This window comes from Mirounga leonina, unplaced genomic scaffold (assembly GCF_011800145.1).
Source record: "Mirounga leonina isolate KUSES-001 unplaced genomic scaffold, KU_Mleo_1.0 Mir_200, whole genome shotgun sequence".
Lineage (NCBI taxonomy): Eukaryota > Metazoa > Chordata > Mammalia > Carnivora > Phocidae > Mirounga > Mirounga leonina.
Window position 1 is genome coordinate 26,963,179 of NW_023270503.1, and position 24,240 is coordinate 26,987,418.

General features: G+C 57.1%; 1 protein-coding gene across 4 annotated transcripts; it reads right to left on the reverse strand.

Annotated features, from left to right (window-relative positions):
• On the reverse strand, nucleotides 1–23,976 carry JUP (junction plakoglobin). Of its 4 annotated transcripts, none has more exons than XM_035027095.1 (15): nucleotides 23,821–23,976; nucleotides 13,326–13,538; nucleotides 11,417–11,676; nucleotides 10,962–11,200; nucleotides 9,996–10,197; nucleotides 8,830–8,974; nucleotides 8,603–8,706; nucleotides 7,102–7,440; nucleotides 5,304–5,459; nucleotides 4,987–5,106; nucleotides 2,360–2,510; nucleotides 2,127–2,248; nucleotides 1,565–1,604; nucleotides 1,129–1,294; nucleotides 1–823 (listed from the first exon to the last, which is right to left on the reverse strand). In XM_035027095.1, exons 2-14 carry the CDS (start codon nucleotides 13,528–13,530, stop codon nucleotides 1,143–1,145), a joined length of 2,235 nt encoding a protein of 744 aa, XP_034882986.1. In that variant the 5' UTR covers nucleotides 13,531–13,538; nucleotides 23,821–23,976; the 3' UTR covers nucleotides 1–823; nucleotides 1,129–1,142. The 4 variants fall into 4 exon arrangements, with proteins under 4 accessions (XP_034882986.1, XP_034882987.1, XP_034882988.1 ...); XM_035027096.1 differs by having other exon boundaries at nucleotides 13,326–13,535; nucleotides 23,821–23,970; XM_035027097.1 differs by lacking the exon at nucleotides 23,821–23,976 and adding an exon at nucleotides 23,250–23,271.
• Between the last annotated feature and the right edge of the window lie 264 nt (nucleotides 23,977–24,240).

Here is a 24,240-nt window from a genome sequence, read left to right on the forward strand (position 1 = left end):
TCTGTGTGTTAGTTTTATTTTCTTCGCTTTGGTCTATACAAAAAAACCAATAACCAAAAACATAAAGCCAGAATAATAAAACTCTCTGCTGGGACCTCCCCCAGCCCCCCACACGCACGTGCAGGAGATGGTGGAGGGTTCGAAACAGGAAGGGGAAGAGAAAGCCCCTCACCGCACACCAGAAGGGTCAGCCAAGAGCACTTCTCAGGAGTCAGCTAGGGCGGTTGTGGGTGGGACGGGGTGTGAGGGCGTCATCCCCAGAGCTCCCAGGAAGGGGCCAAAGCCAGTTGAATGTCCTGGAGAGAGGAGCAGGAGGGTCCTGGAGTGGAGGATTCACTCTCTGCATCTCTGTCCCATCTCTGTGGTCCGTCCCTGAACTTTTCAAAACAAGCTTTGGATTCTGGGCTTTGGGCCTTGAACCTGGGTCCTGGACACCCCAGGGGCTCAGAACAGCTGGTTGGTTGGCGTTCAGTGAGACAATCAGGCCCAGAGAAGGAATCAAAGCTCTGTGGGGCCCGGGCCGCTGGAGTCAGGCCACCTGGGGTGGGGGTGGGGGGTGATTGCTGGTGGGGGAAGAGAGCAGGTGGTTGAGTCTAAAGCTTTAGTGCCGGGGCCACAGAGGTGGGGAGGGGGTGTTTGGCCCTGGACCCACAGCCCAAGACAGAAAAGCAGGAGCAGATCATCATCCCAAGAAAGACCCTACAGAGGACCTCTGGAGGCGTGGGGTTCGGCGAGAAGTCGCAGCCCTGCTCCCCTGGGCTCAGGCACTTTTCTGTCTCGCCCCATCGCCTGCACGGAGAGCCTCTCAGATGAGGAACCGCACCTGGGGGTGAGGCAGACACAGAGGGGTCAGGGCAGGCCTGTGGCCCCTAGGAGCTCGTCACCTACCCACTACCCACAGGAGGGGCAGGACTCCCTGCCCCCAGCAAGATACGGGACTAAGGCAGGCCAAGGCGCACCCCTTCCTTGGGGAAGCTCAACAGCAAAAGGCCCCACACTCGATCCCCCCCGAAAAGAGCCAGGGTTTCAGAGGAAACATGACAGGGCCTCCGTGCGAAGCAGGTTCTAGAGGGGAGGAAAAGCCTGTCTCAACAGCCCGCGGGCATGAGGGAGGGCTGTGAAGCCTACTGGAGTGGAGCCGGCTAGGCCAGCATGTGGTCCGCCGTGGGGTAGGGGGGCCTCAGGCCGTCGCTGTAGGTGTCGATGGGATAGTCCCCGTCCATGTCCATGTGCATGTCCAGGGGGTCCAGGGGCACATCGCTCGAGTACATGGGGCGGTAGGTGGCATCCATGTCTGGGGAGGAGAAGAAGGCAAGAGGACCTTCTACGGTCTGGCAGACCACCCTGCTGGACAGTCCTCGGTCCATCTGCAGCGGGCCTGACCCCCTCTCTAAACTCCCACATCAGCGGGCCTAGACAGGAATATGTGTGGATACTACACAGTGGCTGCCATGGGTCCTTTGGCCCTGGAGCTCACATCCTTCCTTCGCTCCTTCGCTCACGTCCAGAGAGACCCCACACCTTAGGCACTAGGTGGTCCCTGAGGAACTCTGCACACACTTACCATCTGCATAGGGTTCATTGATGGGGATCATGCTCTGGGCCTAAGGAAAGACACAGAGAAACATTGGGGGAGGGGGGAAGGGTGGAAAATGTAGGCTCTGGGCTGGGGGTGGGCAGCTAGAGAGGCTGCTAGAAAGGGGGCCACGGAAAAGCAATGACCCCTCAAAGGAACAGAGGATGAAATGGAGTTACACAGTGCCCCAATGGGCTCCTCTCCTCAGGCACCCCCCCTAGGGAAGGTCCCACCATTCATGCTTGGGGGCACCCACAGAACTAGAGCAGCCCTGGGGACAGCAGTGCATGGGATGTCTTGAGAGCAGGTACCAGGAGCTGCCCCCCACCCCCGCACCAGGATCAGACAACATAAAACTGCCACTCTGGCAGGTCAAAAACAGATAGTTTAACCTACTACTTCCACCTGCTAGAAATTGTCATCAATGATCCAGTTATAAAACAAAAATCTACAAAGTTGATAGTGCAGTAGGAGCCCCCTTAAAAGTGCTGTCCTTGTGCAGTGTGCAACTTGCACAACCATACACTGCAGTCCAGCCCAGGATACTCACAGCCTCCCAGGCAGCAGGGTCATGCTTGAAGAGGGAGTTGGTGAGCTCCACAGACACGCGCTTACGGTAATCTGGGTTCTTGTCCTCGGAGATGCGGAACAAGACAGCAGCAGCGTAGGTGGCTGAACAGAGAGAAAAGGAAAAACCAGTTCAGGCGCCTGCCTCCACCCAGGCTGGAGGACCAAGACCCAGCCCTCCTCTGCCACCCCCTCGCCCAGAGCACAGCCCCTCACCGGTGCCCTCGTTGTGGGAGTGCAGGAGCTCCATGAGGGGGGACGAGGCGCCCTCAGCATCAATGGCATCAGCAGCCTCCTTGTCCTGGGCCAGCTCACACAGGACCCCAGTGGCCACACGCTGGATGTTCTCCACTGACGAGTACAGGAGCTGGGGGGAGGGCGCAGGGGGTGGGCAAGGGGTGCAGGTGGGCGAGGTGTAGGGCAGGAGGGCAGCCCACCACCCAGCCCTGTCCATCTCCACCTCCCTCTTCTGGATTTAACACAAGGCTCCTACTAGAAAGTGTGGAAAAGTCTAAGGGAAGTATAAAGAAAAAGGAAAGAAAACCAGCCACAACTCCCTTACCCACCTACGGCCTCTGGCGAGTTTCCATCAGGTTTTTATCATAGTCCTGTTTTATGCCTATCTATATAAATTTTGATCCCTGCTTTTTTTTTAGCATTTTTTTTAAGATTTATTTATTTATTTATTTATTTATTTTAAGATTTTATTTATTTATTCGAGTGAGAGAGAATGAGAGAGAGCACGAGAGGGAAGAGGGTCAGAGGGAGAAGCAGACTCCCTGCTGAGCAGGGAGCCCGACGTGGGACTCGATCCCAGGACTCCAGGATCATGACCTGAGCCGAAGGCAGTCGCTTAACCAACTGAGCCACCCAGGCGTCCCTAAAGATTTTATTTTTAAGTAGAGGCGCCGGCATGGTGCAGACGGTTGAGCATCTGACTCTTGGTTTTGGCTCAGGTCATGATCTCGGGGTCGTGAGGTCGAGCCCGCAGTGGGCTCTGCCCTCAGCGCGGTGCCTGCTTAAGACTCTCTCTGCCCCTCCCCCCACGTGCTCACTAGCGCGCACCTCTCTCTCTCTCTCTCTTGCTCAGATAAATAAATAAATCTTAAAAAAAAAAACCCAAGCCAACAAAAAAGATTTTATTTTTAAGTAATCTGTACACCCAACATGGGACTCAAACTCACAACCCCAAGATCAAGAGTCGCACACTCCGTCAACAGAACCAGCCAGGTGCCCTGCAGCATAGATTTTGATATTTTGATTCCTGGTTTTCTTTTTTTTAACCTCATACTGTAACATAAGGCATTTTCCTACGTTATTAAAAAACTTTTCCTAGAAATCTATGAGTCCATACTGGTAAAAAGAGAGTACTAAAAAGCCAAACAATAAGAACAACAAAAACAAACAAACAAAACCCCTCATGGGTCACAACTGGAGGTTACAATGGCACCGATGATCCCTTACTCTGAACTCTAGTACTTAAAGGGAAAAGATTTCAAAAGCAAAAAATTCTTCAACTCACAGTATACAGCCATATGATGTAACAGATCATTCTTTTTTTTTTTAACCACTCCCTTATCATTGGCCACTCATTTTGTTTTCAATTATTGTAAGTAGCATTGTGATTGTTGACTGTAGGTATAAATTTTTGCCATGTTTTAAATTATGTTAAAATGATGTCACAAGGAAAAAGTCCCAGACTTGCGTGGAGCCCGACGAAGGGCTTAATCCCACGACCCTGAGATCATGACCTGAACGGAAACCAAGAGTCGGAGGTGCCACCCACGAGCCCTGGACATGAATATCTCCAAGGCTCTCCATATAGACGGCAGAATCGCCTTCTGGGGCTATTTCATCACATCTTTGCCAGCCCAGGGCACTACCCACCCCCCCTCTTTTCCCCCTAATTTGATAGTGGAGAGTGGGATCTCACTGGGAGCATCAGCTTCATTTCTTTAAACTCCTGGGGTTGAGCACTGCTTGTTTATGAGCGACCTGGGGATTGCTTCTGCCTCTGCCCATCTAACCACTGGGGTCTAGCCTTAGTGAGCTCTTTCATATGAAAGATATTAAACTCTTGTCTATTTTGATACTTGGCAAACATGTTCCCAGTTTGCTACTGACTTTTTCATGCTTTTTAGGCTGTTGTTTTGTTTTTCTTTTAAGATTTTATTTATTTACTTGACAGAGAGAGACACAGCGAGAGAGGGAATGCAAGCAGGGGGAGTAGGAGAGGGAGAAGCAGGCTTCCCGCTGAGGAGGGAGCCCGATGCAGGGACTCGATCCCAGAACCCTGGGATCATGACCTGAGCCAAAGGCAGACGCCCAACAACTAAGCCACCCAGGTGCCCCTAGGCTGTTTCTGATGTACAGATGATTTTAATGTTTATGTGGTTGAATCTGGAGATATTTTTCTTATTTGTGATCTCTTTCCTTGCTTTTTTTTTTTTTATTTCTTTTAAGATTTTATTTATTTGAGAGAGAGACAGAGATAGCATGAGCGGGGAAGTGAGGGAGAAGCAGGCTCCCCACTGAGCAGGGAGCCCGACATGGGGCTCGATCCCAGGACCCCTGGATCATGACCTGAGCCAAAGGCAGACGCTTAACCGACTCAATCACCCAGGCGCCCCGCTTTCCTTGGTTTTGAGCTTGGAAAGCCATTCCCATGCAGGGATTTGCTAAGTGGTCACTCCTGGTGTGGCCACTTTTCTCCACACTCCTCCAAAGACCTCTTGCTGCGTGGCCCAGACCCACCAAACCCATGGCTGCCAAGCTTCCCCTTTCAGTAATGAGGATGAGCAGGGGTTGGAGGGTCCTCTCCTGTCCACCTGCCCCAGGCTCACCTGTACAAACAGGGGGATGGTGTTGAGTCGGAAGATCTCCATGCGGTTCATGGGATCCCGGGCGAGGATGTGCAGGGCTCCGGTGCAGCCCTCCACAATCTCCTCCATCCTCACACCGTCCTGCACAAGACGAGGCATTGGAGACGTGGCAACCAATGGCCCTTGGACCTGGCCACACACCCCCAGCATGACAATCTGACAAACCTCACGGGTCCTCAGAGTCCGCCTCCATGACAACTTGCCTCCCCGCTTACACACTCGCGCACGCACACGTGCACAAACAGGACAACCCCGACCCCCAGGGAGGGCTCGCTCACCGTGTAGGGCTGCTGTGTGCCTGCAGCCACATGGCGCTGGGCATCCTGGTGAGCCTTGACCAGCAACTGGACGAGGCGGGGGATAACCGCCGCCTCCTGCAGCGGGGCGTGGTTTGCTGGGCACAGGGCCAGATTCCTGATCAGGCCGATGGTTGCCTGATAAGAAAAAGGACAATAATAGGGACATTTCGTGGACATCTGAAGAATCCCAACTTCCCAGCATCATCTCCTCCTTCTCTTGTCATCTCTCCATCCCCCAGGCCAGACACAGGCATGCTGGAAGATCTCCAGACCATGAGACCACTCCCAGCCCATGTCCCTTATTCCATAGGATCTGTGGGTCCTCATGTTCAACTCTAATAGCCCCTGCTAAAATGATATCCCATTCCAGAACATTCTACCAGCCCCGTGCCCTGCCCCCACCCATCCTTTCTCTTAACAACCTCCCCCTGCCCCCAGACACCAGAGTCTTACTTGCTTTTCTGATAATTCCCAAACCCTGATTATCAGGGAGTCCTTGCTATGGCTGACCCCAAAGCTTCCTGCTTTAGTGATACTCATATTACAATCAATCCCCAGCAAGGCAGCTCTGGGAAGAAGCCTCCTCCCCAGGGCACCCCATCTCCCAGGGGCCACTCTGGCCTGCCACGGTCCCTCAGGCTCTTGCAAAGCAAGCTCTCATGTCACCTGACCCTCAAAACAAGAAGCCAGGAAGGCGGGGACAAAAGTCATGAGAGATGAGGACATGAGCACAAGGTAGATGACCTGCCATGGTCATTTGTCACTTAGCTGCTAGGTCAAACCCTCCCCCCACCTCGGGCTTGCAGTAGGGACCAACCTCGAGGAGGGACCACATGTTTTTGTTTTCTCACTATGGATTTTAAAAATTCAATGTACAGGGGCGGCTGGGTGGCTCAGTCGTTGAGCAGAGTCTGCCTTCGGCTCAGGTCATGATCCCAGTGTCCTGGGATCGAGCCCCGCATCAGGCTCCCTGCTCCACGGGAAGCCTGCTTCTCCCTCTCCCACTCCCCCTGTTTGTGTTCCCTCTCTGGCTGTCTTTCTCTCTGTCAAATAAATAAAACCTTAAAAAAAAAAAAAATTCAATGTATAACTCCTTAGAGCCATTCTTATCTGTACTGTCCAACTGTCTAAAATTTCACCAACGGGAGCCCCGCCAGCTGGCTCTCCTCGACCCAAGCAGCCCCCTTCACACCCTTAACTCCGTATGGCAGACACTAAATGTCCCCCCAGAACCCTTTCTATTTTTTGTCTTGTTAGCGTCCCCCCTGAACTGTAGCGGGACACATGGCCTTCTGATGCAGGACACTTTGCTAGCCTCCTTGTATCTAGATGTGGTAACGTGACCAAGACCCGAAGTGTGAGCGGAAGTGATGTGTCCCATAGACCAGCCACATCGCCTTGGAACCTGTTAGAAATGCAGCGTCTCGGGGCGCCTGGGTGGCTCAGTTGGTTAAGCGACTGCCTTCAGCTCAGGTCATGATCCTGGAGTCCCGGGATCGAGTCCCGCATCGGGCTCCCTGCTCGGCGGGGAGCCTGCTTCTCCCTCTGACCCTCCCCCTTCTCGTGTGCTCTCTCTCTCTCTCTCTCAAATAAATGAATAAATAAAATCTTAAAAAAAAAAAAAAAAAAAAAAAGAAATGCAGCGTCTCGAGCCCAGCCTTCAGGACTCAGGGCCTCTCCGTCACAGCAGCTTTGCCTGTAGCCATAACAGCTCCTAATCCCGCCCGCAGAGAGCGCCTTCCCCTTGCCGAAGCCCTCCTGCGGCCACAGTCCGCACCTTGACCAGCGGCCACTGGTTGGGCTGGTTGAGCAGCTTGACGATGGCCGGGATGCCATAGTTGAGGCGCACGGAGTTCTGGGCCATCTCAGCCTCGGGGTGGCGGCTGGTGAGGTGGCGCAGGGCACAGATGGCAGGCTCCGTGATGTCATCCTTGTCGCCGGCACGCAGGATGGCGTGGATGAGCGCCTCCACGCCGCTGTTCTGGGTCACCAGCGTCTTGTTCTTGCTGTTGTTGCACGTCAGGTTGGACAGAGTGCCCGTAGCACAGGTAAGGACGTTGACGTCGTCCACACTCAGCTGGTTCACCAGAATCTTCAGCACGCTCTCCAGGCCCTCCTGTGGGTAATGGGGGAGGCAGCGGAGAGTGAGGGAGACTCCCCGCTCCCAGGAGTCTTCCCAAATCTGTCCGCCGGCGGCGGGGGGATGGCCTGACAGGGTCTGAAGCCCGCTCAGCTGACAGTCAATGGGCCCTGCCCGCGTGCCTCGGAGCCCCCATCCCCGTGTGGCTATCCCACCGGGCAGCTGCCGCTCAGAGCGGCTTGCCCACATACCCACAGCCAGCGGGCCGGCTGTGAACCCAGGCCTGTCTCTAAGCTTGTGCTCTTCCCTCCCACCCCCTGCCCCTCTGTGTCCTCAGACCCAGGCAGGGCCGGGAGGAAACTGTTGAGGCCATGTGCTTCCGTGGCCCGGCTGGCCTGCTCTTCCCGGCTTCTCATCTTTCTGGGCCTTCGTGCTGCCCTCTCAGGGGTCCCCAGGCCAAACGCAGTTTCAGGGAACATCACTGACCCAGAAGCCCCACTTCTCCCAGGGGGAGCCCCAGGGGCCTTGTGGTAGAACAGGAAGACTCCAGGCTCTGGGATGACACTGCTGAGTCCCAGCTCTGCCGTTTACTAGCTGTGACCAAGGGCCATTACATAATCCCCTGGGCCCCTGTTTCTTCACCTAACCACCTGGGTCCCCTATTCCACCTCTAGCTGTTGAAAGGGGTAAGCGAGCCAATGTCCACAAGTGCCTAGCAGGGTCCATCCAGCACATGGCCGGGGCTGAATAAACAGCCTATTGATGGGGTGCAAGGGGCCTCTTAGGAATGGTAGTCGGGTTGGGAGGAGGGACCAGGAGTCTTGTCCTAAAACTGCATTTTTCCTTAAACTGTGTGTTTAGTCACCAGAGCCCCCAAGCTATCTCTTGGTACATTACTGCTGCTCGCCGCAGGATCTAGGTCAAAACTGTTCCCCAGGGACCACCTGAACTGCAGCTTAGGAACATCAGCCCCTTCTTCTATTCCCCTTCCTGAATCCTTAACAGCCATTAGAGCCTTAAGCTAAAGGGAGGAGGGATTTCAGGGTATTTCCAGCCTCAGCCACAACGGGGCAAGATTTATTGGCCTCAGGCCTCCCACGGCTCCTAAGGTCAGAGTTGCAGACAGGAGCCTGCGTGCGACAAGAGGGGAGGACGAGGTGGCTGGAGAGGTGGACCCAGGCCCAGATGCTTCCCTCACCTGTTTGGTGGCCACGTCCGAGAGGTTGCGCAGGGTCCAGAGGCAGTTCTGTACGAGGCGGGGGCTGTTGCTTGTCAGGTGTTTGCCCAAGGCCTGCATCCCACCTGGGGCAAGGGACAGGGGGCACGTCGGCCACGGGGAGCATGGCTCACCAAGCCTGGCTGCTGGACAAGGCCCCCACCCCAGCCGTCCTGACCACGTGGGCTATCCTTGCAGGCCATACTCACCAGCCTCCACAATGGCAGGCTTATTGCTGGGACACACAGACAGCACCTTGAGCACACGGCTGGTGGTCCAGAGCAGCTTCTCATAACTGTAGTTACGCATGATCTGCACGAGGGCCTGGGGTCCTCCGTTGGCCAGGATGATGAGCTGAGTGGGGAGACGGTGGAGAACGAATGTGAGACAGACAGGAAGTATGACAAGGAACAAGGAAAGGAGAGGGGGCGACAGAGCTGTCACTACTGAACTTCAGCGAAAACCTGAATAGCTTTTGTGACAACTAAAAATGCCAAAATTTTGAAAAAAGGATAATACACAACGCTGACAAGGATGAGGTGAAACTGTACTAACAGACACCACCACTACCAACGCTGTAAGTGATACAATCCTTCTGGAAGGCATTTGGCAATCTGGGTAAAAGCCCAGAAATATTAAAAACCCTCAGCCCCACTGTTGAAAGAATTGTCCACTCTTTGGGAAAAGCTGTGTGCCCAAAGATGCTCATTACAGCATTGTTTATAAAGGTAAAAAATCAAGAGCACTCTAAATGCCCTCCCTAAGAATAACGTCTGGGGCCCCCACTTCATGAATATCATGCTATTTGCCACGATAGAGGGTGATTCTGAAGATACAGGAAAAAAAATTTTAAATACATAGAAAACAGGGGCGCCTGGGTGGCTCAGTAGGTCGAGCCTCTGCCTTCAGCTCGGGTCATGATCCCAGGATTCTGGGATTGAGCCCTGCATCGGGCTCCCTGCTCAGGGGGAGTCTGCTTTTCCCTCTCCCTCTGACCCTTCTTGTGTGCTCTCTCTCACTCACTCTCTCTCTCAAATAATAAATAAATTCTTTCAAAGAAACACACAGAAAACAGATGCAAAGTTGTACATTTGCCAAGGCTACAACCACGTACAAATACACCCACAGGACGGCCCTGCAGGACGCACATGGAGATAGCGGTGGTTGTGTGAGGATGGTGACATTTTTTCCTTTTCCTTTTCCTTTTCCTCAAAATATTCAGCTATATGATGAAAGATGTACAGCTGCGTATACTCATACATTTAACCTAAAAAGGGTAAGGAGGTAACCTAAAAAGTGGCCGGAAGCTGCAGCTGGACAGAAGGTGATGCTCCGCAGGACTGCGGGGCTGGGCTGGGGGCGGCGCACAGCCCACCTTGCTCTCCTGGTTGCCGTAAGCCAGGAGCTGCAGGCAGTCGGTGGTGATGGCCAGGAACTTGGGGTTGTTCTTGTTGAGCAGGGGCACCATCTTCTGCAGCCCATCTGCCAGGCGCACCGCCATCTTGGCGCCCTCCTGGTACAGTAGCAGGTTGTGCAGCGTGGTGATGGCGTAGAACAGGACCGACTCCACGGGGGAGCTGGGACGACAGGCAGGGCGTTAATGCGAGTCGGGTCCCAAGGGCCTGGCGTGAATGTGGGCTACCCTCCTCCCCAGGAAGCCTTCCCCATACCAACACCCCTGTGGAAACAGCCCTTGACGAAAACATCATTGTCCCTTGAGCCCGGCCCCACTCGGCCCCACTCGGCCCCACTCGGCCCCACTCGGCCCCGCTCTTACGCACGGAGCGCACAGTGCGCACCGCTCCTCTCTCCACCAGGACCACGACTCCCCCTGTGCCCAGGGCTGAGCGCACAGTAGGTCTACTAAGGAACTACCACATGGCAGGCCATGTGCTAGAGCGGTCCTGTGAGGGGATCAGAGTATCTCCAACCTCAAGGAACTCACAGCCTGGCATAAGGGTGGATATAAGGAGAAAGACCAATGAACCTTGCAAGCTGGGAAAGATATGGGAGGCAAGGAACTCTCTCTGCTGTTCCCTCTGCCTGGGATACTCTTCCCTTCATCTACCCGGGCCAAACCCCACGCATCCGTCGGCACCCTGCTGTTAGAGTGCACAGAGCTCTGAGCAATCGTGGGCAGACCGCTCCCTAGCCTATACCGGATCCTGGGAACTAACCTGCTAGTTTCTTACATGCCGTCTCCCCGGCTAGGCCGTGAGAAGCTGAGCCCCAGGACTGGGCATGGGGCTGCACCTGGCACACAGTAGGTCCTCGATAAATGTTGTATGGAAGCCCAAGGGAGGGGAGTCCCCAGGATCCCACAGTGAGTAGGGGTGCGTACCTGAGCATGCGGACCAGGGCAGGGATGCCGCCTGACTTGAAGATGGCAAGCAGCCCCTCGCGGTGGTGGGAGAGGTTGTGCAGGATGCTGGTGGTGCAGCGGGCCGTGTCCAGGTCACTGGTGTTCTGCATGGTGCGCACCACGGCTGCCACCAGCTGGGGCGAGCCCATCAGCGCCCGCCGCGACGCCTCTTTCTTGGACAGCTGGTTCACAATCATGGCTGCCTTGGTCACTACCACCTGAGGGGGAGGGGGAGGGATGGGAAAAAGTGAGCAGATGGGCCGGGCCAGCTGCCACTGTGAGATGAAGGGGCCCGGTGAGCCCGTCCACAGAGTTCAGACGGACCCAGCTCAAACTCTCCCCCGCTGATGTGGCCCGGGGTAGGGGGTCCCCTGTAGACACCTGACCTCTCCCCTCTCTGCCCCGCCCCCGCCCTGGCCAGACCCCTCCCAGACCGGGTCCTCATCGTTGAGCAGTTTGGTGAGTTCAGGCAGGGCCCGGGTGGCCAGCTCGGCATCATCCTGGTAGTTGATGAGATGCACGATGGCTGACTTGAGTAGCTGGGACGGCTCGGCCAGCCGCTGCAGGTTGGTGCTCTGGCCCTCCACCTGGGTGGCCAGCAGTAGCGAGCTGTCTTCCCCTGTCACACCAGGACACATGGCCTCCCGCACCCGCTTGGCTCTGGCCGTCGTGGACATCTGGTACTCCAGGTCGCCTGGGGGGGGGCAGGGGGCAACGGGCACGGACTGAGCCATAGGAGGTGCATGGGAGGGGCAATGGTGGGGGGACACTGGGGAGCAGGGCAGGCCTTGTAGACAGCCCACGTGGGTTCTTGGGGCTAGCTCCCACCCCAAGGCCCCAGTGACAACCCTCGCACGGTTCTGCCTCTAACCAGGGGAGGTCACCACTGCCTCAGTTACATCAGCTGTAAAATGGGGCCCCACCTATTCTGTCCATCACAGGGAATTCTTACGGGAATTAAATACTAGTTGTAAATCGCTCTGAAAAAAAGGATGTAGTAGTACACACATCCCTACAAAAGTGTTAGTGAATGTTACTATTCATAAGAATAGTTAACATTTTTTGAGTATTTAACTATGTACTTAGCAGTGAATTAAATGCTTTTCTTATATTTTCTCATTTATCTCATAATAACCCTATAAGTACTATTATTATCTCCATTTTACAGATGGGGAAACTGAGGCATGGTGAGATTCTAGGAGCCCAAGCTGGGGTCTGAATTCAGACAGCCTGACTCCAGAGCCCAAACCCCAACCCTACGCCCCTCCCTTAACAATCAGGTTGAGGTAGCAGCAGACAACCTAGGTCTCCTTTCAACTCTGAAATCTCATGATTCTAATTATATCCTCATCATCTCCAAAGGAGGCAACTCTCCCATTACACAGGCAAGCAAATAGAGGCCCAGAGGGCCACCCAGTATCATACAGCAGATCAGAGAGAAAGGCGGGAGTGTGGGTTTCAGAAAGCAGGAGGTGGGTTCTCAGCTCAGACTCCGTGTTCCACCCCCTGGATGGGTCCAGAGTCCCACATATAGGTGCCCAAGCTTCCCAGGCAGCCCGATGCCCTGGGGGACAGACACACAGAGAGGCAGAGGTTCCACCCTCCAATTAGTCGGGAAGGAGGAGACACTCACAGACCTTTCCCACCTGAATGCTGGGCTTTGAGCTACCAACACAGTGACTGGCCTGCCAAGGGGCCCTTGCCTGCTGTCAGGGAGGAGAGCCCCGGGCGCTGAGGCTGAGCTCTGCTGGGCCTCCACCTGTGCCAGCCCACCCCGCACCTGTCCCAGCACCCACAGCTCATCCGGCTCAGTGTTCGGCTCCCTGGAAGCACCTGTGGACAGTGGTCTAGGGCCCACATACTCCTCTCCCCCCAGAGAGACCAGTGCCCCGGCCGGAAGCCTCAGGGCCAGGAGCCAGCAGCTGGGTTGTCACGCCACCACCCGGCCTCAGGCTATCTGTAGGTCTCCTCCTACCCCCATCGGGAGCCCTGCCTCCCCATCAAATTTGAGGCTCCTGGAGCAAAAGGACCATCTTTCCTGATAGTCCATGGGTCCCCTGAGGGCAATAGTGATGCCTCGACATTATACTATAAGTTCATCGAGGACCAGGACCGTGCCTCCAGTCTGGCAGGAAGGGTCTTGCTTCCTCTCCATACGAGAGGTTCAAGGAAGAGGAATCCGCCGCCCTCTCAGATGGGGGCACCCTGAAGTAGCTGCACCTCCTCCCTCAGACAGGAGCCCCCTAAAGTCGGCCTCCCTCTGCCCCGACAGGGCCGAGGCTGATTTTTTGCTGAAGTATTTCCGTGGGATAGTTTCCATGCAAGAGTCCCGGGGATCCTGACCTTGGCTCTGGGGCACCTGGGTGTAGGTGGTGGTCTTCTTGAGCGTGTACTGGCACCCACAGGCCTCATCGTCTTCCATGATGCCCTTGCTACTGACCGAGGGCACACAGGTGTTGGCACCCGAGTGGATGCCAGAGTCATAGGTGTATGTCTGCTGCCACTCAGTCACCTTGATGGGTTGTTCGATCAGGTTCATCACTTCCATGGCGGCTGCTGGGGACACAAAGGAGGGACAGGAAATCAGCTGGTTCCAGGGAGGCATCCCATGATCTGGCCCAGCCCCCAGCTTCAGCCCATCCCCAGGCCCAGGGAGGGACTGCCCACAATGGGATACCCAAGTGTGAGTCCTGGGCTTAGACCTCTAACCTCCAGCCCAGGGTGGAGCGATGGTGGGGCGACACTGGGGAGCAGGGCAGGCCTTGTAGACAGCCCACGTGAGCAGTGGGGCAGTAAAGAGGCAGATGCCCCAACCCAGCCCTGGGCTCGCTCACCTTGCTGTCCCCGCCCAACACTCCCAGAGCAAAAGGCACTCAGGACCTCCAGCAGCTTCTGGGGTCCTGCACACCCACCCCCATGCATGGGGCTCTCTGGGAAAGTCTCTGGTGAGGCACCTACACCCCAGGCATTGGACAGGAAACTGGGTGGGGCAGGGAGGTAGTCTGACAGGTTTCTCTGGAGAGCCCCGGAGGCTGCTGGGAGCCGTCAAAAGCTCCCTTGGAGACTCCAGGATCTCAGGATCTTTCCTGAAGATGGGGCAAGGATCACAAGTGACCCCAGAGGCCCAAGCCCTGAGATCCCTGTCTCTCTAGCACCCCAGCTCCTAGAAGCCTTTTCCAGAATTCTGAGCCCCACTGACCAGTTCCAGTATCAGCCACATACTACTGGGCAAATCCACCTCTCCGCAGAGCCCAACCCTCATTTGCAAAATGGGGTAACACCACGTCCCTCACAGGCTGTCGTGAAGGCTGGATTTGTAGAAGACCCAGCCTGGTGCCAGGCACATAGTAGGTGCTCAGTCTTGGTGGCCACAGCCATGCACGTGGCCGTGGCCATATAGCAACACTGTCTCTCCCTCGGAGGGGTTTTCTCACTTCCTGGCCTCCTAGAACCCAGACTAGAGATAAGGGGTGGGGCAGGCCCCGAAGGGGGGTCACTGCTATTCAGGTACCCCTTCCTCCCCCTGCAGAGACTTGGGGGCACTTGAGGTTCACGAATTGTTGGGCCCTACTGCGGACCCCTGGTGAATTCTCACTTGGTCTGTTGGGCTTCCCTGTCTCGGGAGCTGACCTCCAGAGTCCAACCCCTGGGAGGAAAGGCAAGGGAAGCTGTGCTCCAGGGAGGGCCTGCCCCGTGCCAGAGCGTTCACGAACGCCGTCATCCGCACAAGCAGGTGCTCCCCGCTTTACGGACAGGGAAACTGAGGCTCCACCAGGGGAGGTGGCACAGCAGAGAAATGGCAGAGCTGGGACCAGGCAGAGGCGTGAGGGATAGCCCAGTCTGTGGCCTCTGCACACGCAGTGTGGCCTCAGACAGCAAACAGACCACAGGCCGGTCCACCCACGAAGGCGGATGCGACGCAGCCCCTCAAACCTACTGTCCCCATCGTGACGGGGAACTGGGTAAGGCCCAGGGTGGTTGGGCTGGCTCAGGCAGGCCCCACCCCGGGAACAAAGATCAGCAGGGTATGTCTTCCCAGGGCCACCCTCAAGGAGGAGGACGAATGATCCTCAGGCCTCCCTGCCTTTTACCTGACACGGGTTCCTTCCCTGCCTGTGAGCATACCTGAACAGGCAGAGGCAGGAGCCAGACTGGCTCCCAGCCGCCTCCTTCCTCTCCTCCCTTCACCCCAAGTGACTCAGAGTTTCGAGCTGATAAACAGAAGCAGGCCCAGAACGCACCAGACAGCAGGCTGGGTGCCACCAGCTGCACCCAGCTGCTTCCCAGGCACCGGCTATTTCAGGAGGAGCCCCCCGCCCCCGCCCTAACCACACACTGGAGGTGGGAGAGAGAAAGAATGGAGTAGTTTGGAGAAGCAAGCCTGTCACAGAGCCGCCCCCGGGGAGGAAAAGACCCCGGGGAGGAGGCCTTGGACATCCCAGTGCTGCCGAAGGGAGGTAAAACTCCATCACGATATACAGCTGCACTGACCCTGTAAATGCCACTACGCCAGGCAGAGGGCGGAGCCCCCATCTGGGCGCTGAGCCGTAGAGTCAGATCTGCTCAGGACAAACTGGAAATCTCCAGCCCGGATCATAAGAATGCTCCATCTGAGCCAGGAAGAGCCCCTCCCCAGCAGAGACCACCGCCTACCCCTGGGGCTTCTCAGCCCAGCCAGAGGGGCTCAGGCCTCACCCTGAACCTCAGAGATCACCCCCCCACACCACCACTTGCCAGCCCCGTATCCACGGGGACCACCGAGGTCAAGGCTGGCCACAGGAGGGGCATTTTCCCAGCAGGCCCCTCACCACCACCACCCCCCACCCCCGCCAGCCGCAGGCCTGGAGCCAAGAGAAGCTGAGGGCTGGCGGCTGCCCAGGGCGAGACAGAAGCCACAGGGAGGTCAAAGGATCCATGGGGGAAGGGACACTCAGCTGCTTTTACTGTCAAATGAATCTCACGCTTCCCTCAAAGCCACCCTGGCGGGCATTTATCCACGTCCAATTTCCAGTTGAGAAGACTGAGACACCACCCTGAGAACAGGGCAGTGCTCTGCCCAGATTGGGTCAGCCTCGCTGCACATCGGCCTCCAGCCCGCTAAACAGGGCTGCTCCCCTGGCTCCTAACAGGGGACGCCCTGCGGTCAAGGGGAGCGGGCGGCTGGGGCGTGGGTAGAGCGGAGCCCCTACGAGTGGGCGGAGAGGCTGGGGAGGCCAAGGGGACTCACAGCTGGAGGCAGAGCACTGGCTACGAAATCAGGCGTCCCAGCTCGCCACAAGCTTACTGGTGTCCTTAGACGATTACTTGCCCTCTGTGCTTCATCCACAGAAAGAGTGGCCCAGCTGATCTCAGAGGAACGTTGATTATCTAAGACTCAGGCTTCCCACGACAGACAAGAGAAGGCTGAGGGTGGGCCAGGGGAGGGACCGCACAGAGTTCAGAGAGGACACACACCAGAACGCTTCTCGAAGAAAGGATCCCGGGGTGAGCTCCTCCTGCAGCAGGAAGGCTAGGAGTCAGACCTCAGGCAGGACTGTCAGGCCGCCCCACCTTCCTCCTCACCAGCTCCCAGGAGAACCAGGGGAATTCTATCACCAAGAAACAAAAGTGCTGTTTGGGCAGTTCCCAGGGTGGAGCGGGCCGCGCCCAGCTTGGTCTCACCCCTCTCCACCCTGGACCCGGCGCGGGACCTGCCCCAATGCCCCCCGGAAAGAGCCAGGGTGGAAGCAGGCGAGACAGGCACGGGCCCTGCCCACGCGCTCCGGCCAGAGCCGGGCAGAGCCAGACACCGGGGGCCTTTGTTTAGCAGCATGCTCTACTGTGGGCAACAAGATCACAGCGTGGGGTGGGGACAGCACCGGCGACAGGAAGAGGAGCCTGGGCCCTGGAGAAGGCGCGCCAAGGAGCCTCCCCACAGAGGTCCCCAACTGGGTAGGAGTGTGCAGGCGAGCTTCGGACACACCCTGCCCTTCATTCCTGCTTCCTCCCCAGTGTGGCCACCTCAGCAGGCTGCCCCTGGGCACCCTAAGTCCAAGATGGTCCCGGGACAGTGTGGTCCAGTCCTGACACTCAAAATAACTGCCACGGCGTGGGGCGGGGCGGGCTGGCCGGCTCAGTCGGAGGAGCGAGCAACTCTTGACCCCGGGGTTGTAGCTTCTAACCCCATGTCGGGTGTAGCCATTGCTTAAAAATAAAATCTTTTTTAAAAACTAAATAAACAAAAAAAAAAACACCCTGCCACCAACCTACTGCAGGCCCCTGCCCCCACCAGCACCACTATCAGTAAAACACCTAGAAACAAGGGCCGGAATGGGCCGCCCAGGAGGCCTGCTGGAAGGAGGCTTAGACACACTGCATGAGGGAGCTAGAAGAGCAGGCAGGGCCCTCCAGAAGTTCCCTGGGCCAGAGGCCAGCAGCCATGCAGACGCTCAGTGATACAGGCTCAGTGACAGAGGAGGGGGCCTGTGGGCAGGGCAGGAGAGCCTGGGAGTCAGGGGAGAGGATCCTTCCAGGCCCGCCACCCACTGGCTATGTGCTCTCGGACAAGTCACCCGATTTCCTTAAGCCTCATGTTCCTCATCTGCAAAGTAGAGATGATCAACAAGCACTCCTTTCTTGAGACCACGTGTGGTTCGTGGATCTCACACAGCCGGGACCGCGGAAGCCCTCTGTCCACAGTAAAGGCCCAGGCCAGCTCTCTTCTATTAGCCAAGCCAAGACATGGCAGAGGAGGAGGCCAGCAGAGTCGGGCCTGGCAAGGGGGCGAGCAGCCGGTCTGCTTTTTGGGACCCAGGACCAGGGAGGGTGTCTGCCTCCCAGTCCCAGGCCCGAGCCCCAGGACTGGGGTGGGGTGTGGCTGGGGAGAAGGAGTTATGTCCGGTCCAGGAGGGAAGACACTGCTCTCCCACTGCCCTCTGCTCTCTCCTCTCTCCCCAGTCACATGAGCTGCTTCCTGCATCCAGGGGTGGCCAGGCCAGTCAGGCCGGGACATTCCCCACATAGCAGTCCCAGGAGAGAGGCTGGGCTGAGCAGGGTCACCAGCCCCCACCCTTCCCCACTGCCTCTGACTCCAGCAGAGCTTTGGCCAGCGGTCCCAAGAACAGACAAAAACAGACCCTAGAAAAGTAGAGACAGACGTGACTGCTTCCCTTGAGGGCCCTGTCTCCCCCATCAGGCTGGGGCTTCCCAGCTAGGCCTCTCCCCTCAGACTGGTGGCCTCAGCAGCAAACACCCCACAGACGAGAGGTTCCTTGACAGAATTCCGTAGTCTCTCCTTTCAGAATGGTCATCCCGAGCAGACAGAGACTGAAATGGGCACCACATATGGCCAGGGCCCTGGGGACAGGAGAAGACAGAGGAGCCCATCCTCCTGGATGCTTCCAGAGGAAAACCCTCACTTCCGGTCTGGAGGACAGCCCAAGCTGCGGCCCAGGACTGGCTGGGGGTGGGGGAGGCTCAGGTCAGGCCATCCCAGCTGCTGTTTGTTTTCTTCCTTCTGGGCTCCTTCCCAAAGCAAACAAACCAGGGTGGGAAAATGAAGGGGACTTGGAGGAGAGGGAAATGCAGGGCCAGGTGGCTCGACCCTGAGGACCTCCCGGCTCCCCTGCGGAGGACTCCAGCTGGAGCTCCCGTCTCTGCTGGTGACCCTCTGTGGGCAAAAACCCAAACTGGCGGATCACCCCACACCAGGGCTCCTGAGAGTGGAAACACACCGCACCCAGCCTCAAGAAACAGCAAAGGGTGACTTGAGCAAGTGGGGCCTCACATACCAGGGCCTCCGGGGGGCTGGGCAGCCCTGACCCCAGCTGGCATCCTCTCCTTAGGGGGTGATCCCCCAGGGTTTCATTCTGCAGGGATCTGCCTGACCTTCTCCGGGAAGTACAGGGAAGAACCAACCCTGAGTTCCCTGTTCTGCATTTGCTGGAGAAAACTAGGATTTGGATAAAGGTTTGGTTAAAATTTGTTATTGTCTACAGAGCGTGAGATCATCAAGATAGAGGCTAAGAAACAAGAAAAGAGGGGCGCCTGGGTGGCTCAGTCGTTAAGCGTCTGCCTTCGGCTCAGGTCGTGATCCCAGGGTTCTGGGATCGAGCCCCGCATCGGGCTCCCCGCTCAGCGGGAAGCCTGCTTCTCCCTCTCCCACTCCCCCTGCTTGTGTTCCCTCTCTCGCTGTGTCTCTGTCAAATAAATAAAATCTTTAAAAAAAAAAAAAAAGAAAGAAAGAAAGAAACAAGAAAAGAGAGGGAAAGAAACGTTAGTGTTGGGATCATGGATGATTTTTTTTTTCTTCTCTTGTAAACTTTTCTAAACTTTCCAGTTATTTTTTTACAATGATCAGATGTTACTTTTTCAATCAAGAGGGAGGAGGTGTCACAGAGTCCAGCCTCCTCAGCATCCCCCAAATAAGCATACTGATTGCCCAGCCCCATCCCAACTCTGCCTGTCCCAGACACTCAGCCCAGTGTCCCTACAGTGGAGAAGGAAAGCAGACCTGTGAACCCACACTCTGCAGGTCACAGAGAGCTGAGCTTCTTGTCCTGAGGCCCCCAAAGGCTGAGGTGCCAGGAGGCTGAGCAAAGAGCTTTTTCTTCAGGCCTGGCCAGGAAGTTGCTAGAAATTGGGGCAGTCCATGCCCCCAGACCGCCATCAGATTCAACCATGTCCCAGGAGAGAGGCCTCAAAATGTCACTTGCAGGGACACAAAGCTGGATGGCCTGCTCCAGCCACACCTCTCTTTCTCTTCACAAGGGTCACTGGGCCAGCCGGCTCACAGATACCTGTCCCTCTTACCGCCAGGACTCTCTTCTCCCAGAAGACACCACCCTGCGTGTTTCCCCAGGGACCCCAACAAACCTCAGACTGGCACCAAAGGTACTGATTCCTGCCTGCCCTCTCTCTCGGGCACGATGGCCCTCCTCCAACTCCCTCAGACAGAACCCTGCTTCCTCCTCTTTAGAGAAGAGTCACCTCTGACCTTCCATCTCTCCCTCTTACTCAGCAATGCAAGAGCTCATCTCTAACAGACAGGAAGTCCTTCCTCCTGTCTAGCCTCCATTCCTTCCCTAAGAGCATCAGTCTCCATGGCCCTTGTATCCCCAAGGGTGATGGAAAACCACAAGCCCAGCACCCTCTTTATAGCATCAGTCAGGACTGACATCATTCTCTTTCCTTCTCTGTCACATCAAGTCCCCTCAGCCTTCTCTTCTCCAGGATCAATAATCCCCATGCCCAGGGGCCCCTCTTGACCTCAAGGGATCCAAAAGCCCAGTGCTGACAGGCTCAGTGCCCAGGCTGCACCCACACAGAGAGAAGCCCCATTTTCCAGGCCCATCTGGTGTCAGGTGCCCGGTTGGCAGAGGTGACAGGTCTCAGAAGGCAGTGACACCAGCCCCTCCCTCAGGGACCAAGGCTCTGGATGACCCCACCCCATCACCAGAAAGGCCCTCCCAGGCTCCCGGGTTCCCAGTCTCCCAGGCTCCCAGGTTCCCAGGCTCCCAGGCTCCCGGGCTCCCAGTCTCCTAGTCTCCCAGGCTTGCAGGCTCCCAGGCTCCAGGGCTCCCAGGCTCCCAAGCAGAGGACAGCCAGCTCTCGGCCCCAGAGCAGCCAAGCAGTACTGACTGGCACAATCCTATAGCCCAGTGGCCCAGTCCTAAATCTGACTCTCATTTCTCTCTCCTCCCCAGGGACCAGGCTCCCCTTTATGTTGGCACAGCCCCAGCCCCAGGCAAAGCAGGAAGCCCCACTCCCTATACAGGGACAAGCCCAGAACAGCCCAGGATCTGGCCCGGCGCAAGCCAGGAGGCAGCAGCAGCTTTGACTCCTGCCCTCCTCTGCCCCACCAGCCTCCTCCACACATGGCCACAGCCCCTGGCCCTGGGGAGATGGCCCCCTCCCCCAGGAACTAAAAACCAAGCCATGGAAGTTTCAGAGGGCTGGAGGCTAGGACATGAGTCACCCCCTCCTGACCAACCTGCCCCCACCTTCACCACCCACACAAACCTGGCTGGGTCATTTAGAATTCTCTTCTCCCCAAACTCCCAGGCAGAGGCTCTCAAAGAGCAGGAGCAGGTTCTTCCCAGAGCTGCAGTTGGGTCATACATGATACAGCAGGATGGGCTCTGAGCTTGGAACCAGAGGACCCAAAGGCTAGTCTTGACCCTGCTTGGGTCTCGATGTGCAACTTTGGGCAAGTTACTTAACTCCCCTGAGTTTCAGTTTCCTCATCTGCCAAATGGGGTAATGATACCTGCCTCTAGGGATTGTCGTCAGGAATAAGTGAAAACACTCAAAGGAAAGTGCTGGTATCTGTAAAGTCCTCCCGTACATTTTTAGTTACCATTTGTCAAGTACTTATTGGGTCGTGGGTATTACTCCCATTTTGCAGAGGTCACTGAGGCTCAGAGAGATGAAGGGACCTGACCAAGGCCACACAGGTAATGAGTGGCAGAGCTGAGATTCAAACCCAGCTCAGTCCACGCCCATTTCACTGTGCTCAGAATTGGCCCACGGCCCTTCCACTGACAGTCAATCACCCCATCTCATTCTCAGGTGGCTCTTCTCCCCAGCCCCTCATCAGGACCTGCCCCTTGAGCCTCCAGCGGGGAGCCTCAGCGGGGAGCCTCAGCGCTGGCAGCCAGAACAGAGGTTCCAGAGGGAATGGGGGTGGGGCAGGGTGGAGAGGGCTCCTGTCACCCAAGCCGGTGCTTGATCTAGCAAGAAATGACTCATTGGATCCTACCTTTTCCCCCTTCTACCTCCCGACCGAGAACCACCAGTTGCCACCAGGCACCTCCTAGCAATACTTCCTCAGTATTATCTTTTGATCACAGTCACAGACCCGATTAGCTAAACTAATCATTTTACCAATGTAATTACAATGCCTTCCCCTCCTCCACTTTGGCACACAGCAGAGGGAAAACAGGTTATTTTTGCCCAAATTCCATGACCTTTTGGCTCCCCAGAGGTACACTACCCATTAGAGAAGAAGGATGGGGTTTCCTCCTCAGCCTCCCCCTAACTCAGGGCACTCCACGGGGACGGGTCTGACCCCTGCCCACTCCCCCAACTACAACCAGGAAAGAGGTGGTAGGGTCTTCCCAACTGAGTCAGGCCAAGCAACCCTGATTCCCTCCATACTCCCTTCACCCCCGAACTAAGGGAGAGCCTGGCTCTTATATTTCCCCTCTGGTCCCCAAGGAGGCTGGCGTCCAAATCCCTGCAGAAAGACCACACTTCAGATTTTTAAAAACCAGTGCTGAAAGCCTGGTGATCTCCAACTCTGCCCAGGGAAGGGGCTCTCAGGAAATTGGGGTGAAGGGAGCCCTCATGCAGCTCTCCCGAAACCTTGTGCCGCATAGCCTGTCCCACTCACCCCACCCAGCTCTCTCAGAAAGAGGTGGCTGGGAGACTGACTGCAAAAGCCTCCCGAAGGAATGCACCTTCAAAACCCAGAAATCAAATGGAAACCAAACCCCAAGCTGCACACTCTCCGGCCTCAAAGACTAGCCAGCTATATAAGGTGGGGGATGGGGTAGAGGGGGGAAAAAGGCCAGAACAATCGCTCCCCCCACCCTCTTCAGTTTGGCCGCCCCACCCCCATTCCTGGGGAGGGGGCAAAGCTTGGGAGAAAGCCACTGGCCTCAAGCGAGGGGGTGTGGTGGTCCCCGGAGGCAGGAAGAGAAGGAAGAAGCTGCTTCCCCTTTGGCCCACCCCCCAACCCCTGCCCCCACCTCGGGCCCCAGGGGCCCAGCAAACAGGATGGAGGTGGGGGCAGGGAGGATAGGGTCAGAGCGCAGGCACTGGCCCGGGCTCAGCCGGGCCAACTGGGGGAGGGGGCTTTGTCCAAGACGGACCCCCTAAGCCTGGGGGGTAAAGCCCTTGGGCAAGGAGGCAGTTAAACCCGCAGAGAAAGCTGCCGTGAATACTTCCTCCTAGAAAGTTTGTTTGGGGTGATTTTTTCGACAATAAGAGGTTAGAGAAGAAGAGTAGTCCTGTTCCCCTGTCGACGTTCTGGAAGCAGCAGCTACTGGAAACTGGGCCAGGGAATTCTCCAACCAGGCACGACCCCTCCGCTCAGACCCCAGTCCGAGCCACGGGTGCCAGACACCAGCTGGGCGCGCAGCCGGGCCCTGCGCCAGTCCCGCTGTCATCCCATCCCACCTCCGATGGCGGAGCCCTAGCCCGGCACCCACCGGGGCGGAGGGAGGCGCCGCAGGTACAGTACCGACGAGGGCGCTGGAGGGCTGGGCCTCTGCACTGAGTGCTCACCTGCTCCGCAGGTGGGGCCCGCGACGCTGGGAAAATGTGCGCTCGGCCCCCACGGTCGGGCAAGCTGGGCGCAGACAATAGGGCCCCACCCAAGCCTGGGGGAGTAGAGAGGGAGGGAAAGCGAAGATGACGCGTGAGGTGGGGTGAGGGTGGCCCCAAAGACACCAGCGGCAGCAAGTTTCCCGAACTGTACATTCCTGACTACAGAGTGAGCCCTGGGACGCAGAGGAGCAGGGCAAAGTCTCCCTCACAAGAGTCACGGCGAAGAGTCGGGGATGCGGCGTCGGGCGAGCTCCACCGGCCGCAGGTCAGGCGCGACCCCAGAGGCACCTGCCCTCATCCCTCCCCGCCCTTCTCTGATCTCCAGCTCACGCAGCCCCCGGCGCACAAGGCCGGAACCTCGCGCCCCCTGAGTCGCCGCGCCCAAGGACCCCAGCGCGCCCCCTGCCGCCGGTGCAGGGTGGCGCTCCCTGGCTCGCTCCCTCACCTGCCCGGAGACGGCGGGGATCGGCCTCTCGGCCGCTCGCCGCCCTTCCCTCGCCCCAGCGATCCCCGCCCCGATCGTCCGCACCTGCTTGTGGAGCCTGGCCGGGCTGGGTGTAGGGGTCGGGCCAGCGCGGGCAGCGAACTGAGCTCGGCGCGCTCGGGCGGCGGCTGCTCCGAACTCTGGCCAAGGCAGCAACTCAGTAACCGAACAAAAGGCGAAAGGACCTGACAGCCAAGCCACGCCTCTCGCCCCCTCGAAGCTCCGCCCCCGAGGGAAACGCCCACCCGCTGATGAGGGTTCACTGGCTGCCTCTCCTGACTGTCCCATCGAGGGGCGGAGCCTCGCGCCCAGTCCTCTTCCACCGCCGCCTCTGTTTATCCGCTGGCCATTGGCCCCAGGGACTGCTAGTCGGCTCTGGGGACGGCCTCCAACTTGAGGTTCCATCCTCACTCCGCACCTATTGGCAGATAGAAGGTTACTTCCTCCTGATTGGGCAAGGGATTG